The 7534-nt window shown below is 42.8% G+C and overlaps 1 protein-coding gene across 1 annotated transcript in view; it reads left to right on the top strand.

Moving 5' to 3' along the window:
* Positions 1-7534, top strand: part of MALT1 (MALT1 paracaspase) — a 70331-nt gene that overhangs the window by 1008 nt on the left and 61789 nt on the right. Inside the window, exon 2 of the mRNA XM_006019099.3 lies at positions 1966-2132. Coding sequence (XP_006019161.1) covers positions 1966-2132 — 167 coding nt within the window. The remainder of the gene's footprint in view (positions 1-1965; positions 2133-7534) is intronic.

Consider the following 7534-nt stretch of genomic DNA (forward strand, 5'->3'; position numbering starts at 1 on the left):
GGCGGAGCGAGGCGCCACCTCGCCTCGTCCTCATTTCTGGTGGGCCAGCGAGCCCCAGGCGCTTCCGTCCCCAGCCCGGACCCCAGGGAGGGTTGTCTGGCTTGCGCTCTGAAACCCTCCAGGGGCTGAGGTCTGGCAGCCCTCCGGCGGTGGTCCCTTTCCAGGGCTGCCTCCTTACAGGTTGTTTTCCTAACGTCTGACCTAACTCCTCCTTGCTGCCGATTCAGTTTCTTCCCCTCCTTCCTGGTAGCGGGCGTGGAGAGCAGCTGGTCTTTTACCTGTTGGATCATTGTTATCGTCCCCCGAAAGGGGACTCGTGGGGGGAAGGTTGTCCCTGCTCCTCACACTCCAGTCATGGGGGGATGGTTGTTGTCCCTCCCACATCTGCCCTTTTCTAGACTCCCCAACCCCAGTTCCTGCAGCCTCCCCCCATGGATCATGCTGTGTACTTCTTGTTACTCTCCTCCAGCTAGTTTCTTTATATCTTGCTTGCTTGGTGGTGCCGTCCAAAACAGGAGTCCCGGTGGCAGTGGAGGCTTCAGTGAGTTTCACCATCCTACTCCAGGGTCAGCATGAAGTAGAGTGAACATGTCTCCTTCTTTGAATCATGTGCACATATGTTAAAGAGCCACAGCTTTGAGCTATAATTATTGTTCTCGAGTCTCCAGCCACAGTAGTGTGGTTGTACTGAAGGAAGCGCCTTATCTGTTAATGCACAAAAATGGAAATGAATTGTACTTGGGTAGAAGAACTTTCAGTGAAACTTTCTTGTGGTGACATGTGACTTGATATAATCTTTCCATCAATATGTTCCTCCTCTAGTTCTTTGTGTTTTAAAAATTGTTGTTACAGTCCTGTCTCTGATTAGAAAGAGCTCTGTGGGCCTAAAAACGAAGGTTAAATGTATGAGTCTCTTTACATCCAGCATTACAGATTTACAGCAGGACGGAGTTGCACATTGGCAAGTGGCAAACATTGACTGAATTTACTCTTAAACTATTGAACATCTTAAAGATCTTACCATCAGCACAGAAATGCAAAGTCTTCCTGGAACCATAGGTGAAATCCTGAGTGGGTGACTCATTCTTTACTTGTTTCTGAAGTAGGTGTGCCGTAAATGGAAAGGTAGTCTGTGATCGCTTTTTAAATTCTCATCCGAAAAACTGAAGTCCTGCCTACATGTTTAGGAGCCTACCTGATGTATTTGGTTAGAATTTTAAGATACACAGATCCCTTGTGCTGTGTTAACTGGTTCGTTTAGTTTCCACCTTCTACTTCAAGTGGTTTCATTTAAGCCACAGTATGTGATTTATACACAGATTACTGTGAAATCCGATTGGGATTGGGATAAATCGGGGGCATTAGAGATCTGGCTGGTGGGCTGGATCTGGTCTGCAGAGCCATATCATCCGGCCTGCAGGGCTCCTGGGAATTTAGGGGCATGGGGCCCACTGCTGAATTCCAGGGTATGGAGGTTTGTTGGGGACTCCTGTCAGTGGAGGTGGAGTGAGTGACAGCTAAATTAATCCCCGTACCTTCCTGAATTGACACAGTCTTGCTTGCACAATGCCTCTATTGCTCGTCCAGTCACTAGAGATGAGTCCATGGTCTTCCTGCTTTACCTGTGGGTAGGTTAGGGTGTTATGTCTCATAGTTGGGCCAGGGCTGACTGTAGTTTTGCTCATAGGCTAGAGAATGAATTGTATAAAATGGCTTGGATGGGGATGATCTTGCTTCGTGCAGAGTATGAACTAGATGACATCTGGAGGTCCCTTCCAGCCTTACTTTTCTATGATTCACCTTGAAAGGAGTCCTGGGGCCCAGATGAATTTAACACCCCTGCTCAGCATGCTTCCAGAAGATGTAAATGATTTCCCAATGGGTTATAATTCACTTCTTAAAGAGGATTAGAAATGTACATTGAGAAGACCCTTTATGTAATTGGTTTCTTTTTCATGCTTGCAGTTCTCTGGATTTGGAACAATGCTCTCTCAAAGTCCTGGAGCCAGAAGGAAGCCCGAGCTGGAGTCTTCTGAGACTAATGGGTGAAAGGGGCTGCACTGTGCTGGAGTTGGTGGAATTCTTGCAGGCCCTGGAACACACAGAAGCTCTCCAGTGCCTTAATCCCCCAGGTCAGTTCTGGTTTTTCAATTCATCACTTGCCTTTGCTGGAAATCATCTTGAGATGTGTGTGTGTTCCTTGTGGGGAGTAGAAGAATTTCTAGTTAAACGTTGTAACAACTACAGACGAGTTTCTAGTTAAACACTACAAACATTTCTGATTTGGAAATCAAATCAGCTTCCATAATCAGTGTGTTTCATTCATTAAGTGTCTTTTGAAGTTATTTTTTAAATAGAAGATCCAGAGTGATTAACTTGCTTGGAACAGAGGAAGCAAAACAGGGTTGGAAAAAAATCTGTTGTGAAGTGTGTGTGTGTGTGCGCGCGTGCACGTGCTTTGAGAGCAGAGATATTTATCTTAAAAGTTGGCTTTTACTATTGCAGTTAGAGCCACACACAGCTTTGGGAAGTTGGTTTCTTCTTGTGTTATATCAAGGAGATCCAACCTGGGTTGTAATGTCCTGCCCCCATGCACATTGTTTTTGCTGGGGTGTATATGAGTTTTGAACCCAGGCTTCCCTTTTTGAGTACTGCAAAATCAAGGACTCAGAAAAGAATATATATCCTAATGTAATTTCATTAGTTCTGAATGCTGATCATAAATTACACTGGAACTGGGAATGGCCGGGGGGGCAGCTGTTTTGGAATAGTTTACAGAGTAGGTGGCTGTAGCTGTGCCTTGGCACTGTATGGGGGAGCAAGCACTGGCCTGCTGGCTTGTGGCAAATGGCTATCCTGTGATGCACTTGGGTAGATGAAACCTAAGGTGGTGATATTTACATTGATTCCTAGGTAAATGCTCACTTTGTTGGATGGCTCTTCTGTTTTAGGAGCTTGTCAGCTGTCTATTGTTGTTTTTTTCACACTTGTGTAACACTGATTACACTGCTTTAAATGTTTCATCTGCCTGTGCTCAGTCACTTACCACTTACTAAGTGGTATTTAATCTAGTTTTCTGTCTATGCTGCTGGCATGACCTTCTCATTGAGTCATACCTTTGCCTTCTCAGGGTGAGAAGGTACTACTAAAATGTTTCATGCCTTCTGCCTGCTTTCAGTTGCAGAAATGGATGTTGCTTTAATGTAGATGGCTGGAACAGGTCGTGATTCTGTGCTGTATCCATGCTTTGGCAACAGCTGGAACAGTAACTGTTGAAAAACATGAGAAGCATGCAGAGGCAGAATTACTTTTGTTAACTGAGTTTTTAGGCTGAGGGTCTTTTCACGTAGACCCCTGGAAAAGCAGACAAGTTGGCCAAAAATTCGCTGTGAAACCGTTAGTAGAGCAGCACAAGGTGGTGCAATGCTAAGAACCAAGCAATCTTAGTGTCTACCCCATGTTAGAGCAGTATCAGTACCAGTGTGAACATGCCTAAGTGGATATGACGTGGGAATACCTTAGCAGTGTAGATGCTCATGCCCTGCTTAGCTAAGTGAGGTGTCTGGGCTCAGGTGAAGTCTGCAGTTACCCTAAATTGCATGTAGATGGCCAGTGGTGTTTTCAAATAAGTGACTAAAAATAGGCAGTTGATTAGTCATGTTAGTCTGAAATTGGGCAGGGTGGCACCTGGGACTAACTGGTTCTGAGAGGCATGAGTTTTCCTAGGGAACAGCTACCTTGAGATGCTAGGAATTGTCTGTTTCCTCTAAGGTGCAGTCCTGCCCTGCCCTGCCCTAGCTTTTACCAGTTATTCGCTCAGTTCTGCATTTAAATCAGCAGTGAAACAGGCTACGCCAGCAGTCAGCAACCTTTTAAGGCTGTGCGCTGGATTGATTTTGACACGGTTTGGGCCAGAAGAGGCTGCTGATGCTTTTCTCAGTGGCAACAAGTGGAGATTAACTGCTGCCGAAGCCCTTATGTCCAGGGATCAAATGGCTCTGTTAACTGGATCCCATGGGCCATAGGCTGCCAACCCCTGGGTTAAGCCGAGGACAGTTTGAGGGAGTCGTCATTGCACATGTGAAACTGAATTCAGCGTTTGTGAAGAATCTTTGTGATCCTGGTGGTTTTTCTGACCTAGTGGCACACTGGTTGTTTGCTGGGTGGCAACTGAGAGGATGCTGCTTTGAGCACAGCTGGCTTTACCATGTAAAGGGACTTGACTGTTCCTTCCATCTTGAAAATGAAGAAGAGCTGTTGTACCATCCTTGGTTTCATTGAGGTCTGTGATTGTTTTGGGTTCTGCAATTCCTCTGATGGCTGCTATTAGCACCATCTAGCATTTCATCATTTTGTAATCTAGCAAGAACCCTCTACGCATCACAGCAATTTAGGCTGCCTGTTGGTCTACTGGGGCACTTGTACACATGATGGAGTTTAATCCTCATTAAATTAAATTAAATGGACTCTGGCACCTCTGTTGTTGTGATGCATGGGAAATTCTCAGTGTTACCATTTATAAAGCTTGCCACCATTTCCTCTTTTAAATTCATCTTTGGAACCTTCTCTGATGCCAGCAAATCATTCGTGTCCAACCAGGACTTCTGCTTTCCTGCTAAATTATATCCTTTTGTTACCTCGTTTTACTAGTATATCTCTGCCCTGTTCATATGTTATGCCTGTTGTTTTCTGTGCGACCTGCAGATAATCTTGCCCCAGATAACTCATGATCTTCATTGTATTGTAGATCTTGTACAGCAGGTAACAATGGGCTACTTACCGAGTCTCCATTTGTATTCCTAGGTGCTATAGAACTAATGGGCTTTTTGTGCTTTTAAAATAGGAAAATTAAGATGGAGGCTTAAATTGAGTCTATTGAACCCAACCACATTTTATGGTATCAGGTACCAGATCATTGAATTAGCTACTTAACCACTGGGAAAAATAATATAATAGGAATAGTGAGGAAAATCAGAGGTGAACTTTTACCTTCTAACTTATAAGGTGAATTGGGTTTTCTATAATACTTTTGAAAAATACTGGGCCCAATTCTGTTTTCTTATGTAAATTGATCAGTTGTGTGTTCCCTTAATATCTCAAGTCCTTAAACATGAGAGAAACACTTACACAAAGAATGATAATACTATCTAAATAAAAATGAATCTAATTTAATTACCCTGCACTGCTGCTTAAATCGGCTGCAATGGAATAATTGTGACATAGTAGACTTACTGGCTGCTTACAGATGTAAAAAAACAAAACAAAATGGCCCTTTACTTTTAACTCAGCGTGCTCCCTCCCTGAGCCCAGCACATGCCCAGAAGGGGCATCACGTTAGTTGGACCTGGCTCACCCAACATCTGTATAGATCGGGCACTTCAGCGGGGTTTTGGTGGCACTTTTATCTAACAGCTGATTGAATCAGCTGTTAGATAAGTGCCACCAAAGCCCTGCTGAAGTGCCCGATCTATACAGATGCTGCGGGGCCGGGATCAAACTAACGTGCTGCTTTTTCCGGTAAAGTGCATTTTGGGGTTTTTTTTCACATCTGTCAGCAGCCACTGTGTGTAGGTTTTTACAACCTATTTTATTTTTTGCCAACATATCTACTTTTAAAGCAGAACTACTTACTGTATCCAAAAGAAAGGTAAGGTGAAGTGTGTAAGGAGATAATTGAGTTTTCATAAGAGTTTAAAGGAATTTGGGGTGCTGAATGAACACACCAAAGTTTGGTTTATGCCAGAAATTGTTAGTGGACACCGCTCTGTAGTAATATTGTAGATTCCTGAAACTTTTCTGTGCTGGTAAAAAACCTTAATGTAAGTGCAATTGTAGTGGCACAAAAGTGCCTTTTAGTATTAATAATTTTGCTTATCAAACTGGTAAATGTCTTCTTACCAAATGTACTTTTTGGATGGTATAAGCTACTTTCACACTTGAAGGGTGTATTTATACCTGCAAATCTTTTCTGCTTAACCTCTGGACTGAGTGAAGGACAGTGTGAGGTAGTGAGTAGACAACAAAATGGGTGGTTTAATTTTTAAAGAAGAAGGAATATCAGTTCTGTGATTGTGGGAACAGACAATAAATTGTGGTCTGCTTATACTTAGGGGTCTGCTTAAGTCACAGAGAAACTAAACAATTTTTGCAGATTGCTCGTGATATAAATAGTAAATTCCATGGATATTTCCTGGATGTGCTCATAAAAGATATACAACAAAATAAATTATATGTAGAGTTGTATGAAAAGTTTAGAAATATTGATTTATGGTCCTGTCCTCCAAATTTATGCTCCCCCCGCCCCCGGGCAGGCTATGAGGCTGTCCTCCAGCAACAGCCCAGACCTCTGGTTACCACTGGGACACCAGCATTTTATCTTTATTAAGTTTTTATTTTTTTTTAATTGATTTTTGTGGACAATCCCACTTTTTGCATTTTCTGCTGAATTGCAAATTGAGTTAGACCCTTACTTCTATAAACTAAAACAGTTATATTAGGAACAAATTAATGTGCCTATAAGAGATGATTTTGCCTGTACATATTAGACAAAAGTAGGCATGTAAAGCTGCATTTGCTGCATTTCTTTCTCAGGATTACTGCTGCAAGGCCATGAGATGTTTGGTCATGAGTAGACATGAACGCTAAATAAACTTAAGTTTCTTAGGAATGTGCACTTAGGTAAGAATCATAAATCAGTAGCTTACCACATTGCCTGGGGTTTCCCAGCCTTATGGTCTCAGCCCCTTGTTTGTTCTCCTGTTTCTTTGCACAAGAAACAGTGGAGCAGGGCCCAGTTGTCGTTTCCAAGAGGTTCTGTTTGAAACGCACCATGTCAAGAGTATACTTCTGGTACCGGAGCTAGGAAGCAACAAAAAATATGTGACTGATCCTGATGCTTTTGGATAGAAGTGAATGAAACCCCCCAAAAGACTCTCTCCCATGTCTGCCCTGCCAGTTGAACCATTGCCCCATCTGGCTGAGGAGGAGCTCGCTGGGGAGGAACTTGCAGACAGTGGTAAGATGCAGTCCAGCCCTCCCTGTCACCTCAGTAAGTCATACTGTTTGAAACAGCAAAGAGGTAGTTCCCCACTTCAAGACAGTTCCTTCTCCTTGGCAGTGTAAACAGCTGAGTTTGAACAATTTCAAAGTTGACTGCAGAAATGATTGAGGGAAGGTCCTATTTTAATGCATAACCCAAGTGCATAGGAGTCATTATGAGCAGACAAACACAGAAATTGTAAAATAGCAGTTTTTGTCTTCAGAGTAAAAACCACTCTTTAATAAGACTTCTGCATTTCTTCTTTCAGAAAAGGTCACAGAAACACAGCTTTTTAAGCCAACCTGAAAATAGAACCAAAAGTTCTACAACTTGTATAATGTGAGCATGAGAACAACCATCCTAATAAGTAGGGCTGTCAAACAATTAAGAAATTTGATCATGATTAGTTGCGTGGTTACAAAAATTAGTTGCAGTTAATCGTGATTTTAATCGCACAGGTAAAAAAATCAAAATTACTACCGCCACCGGTGGCCT

This window comes from Alligator sinensis, unplaced genomic scaffold (genome assembly GCF_000455745.1).
Source record: "Alligator sinensis unplaced genomic scaffold, ASM45574v1 scaffold347_1, whole genome shotgun sequence".
Taxonomy (NCBI): domain Eukaryota; kingdom Metazoa; phylum Chordata; order Crocodylia; family Alligatoridae; genus Alligator; species Alligator sinensis.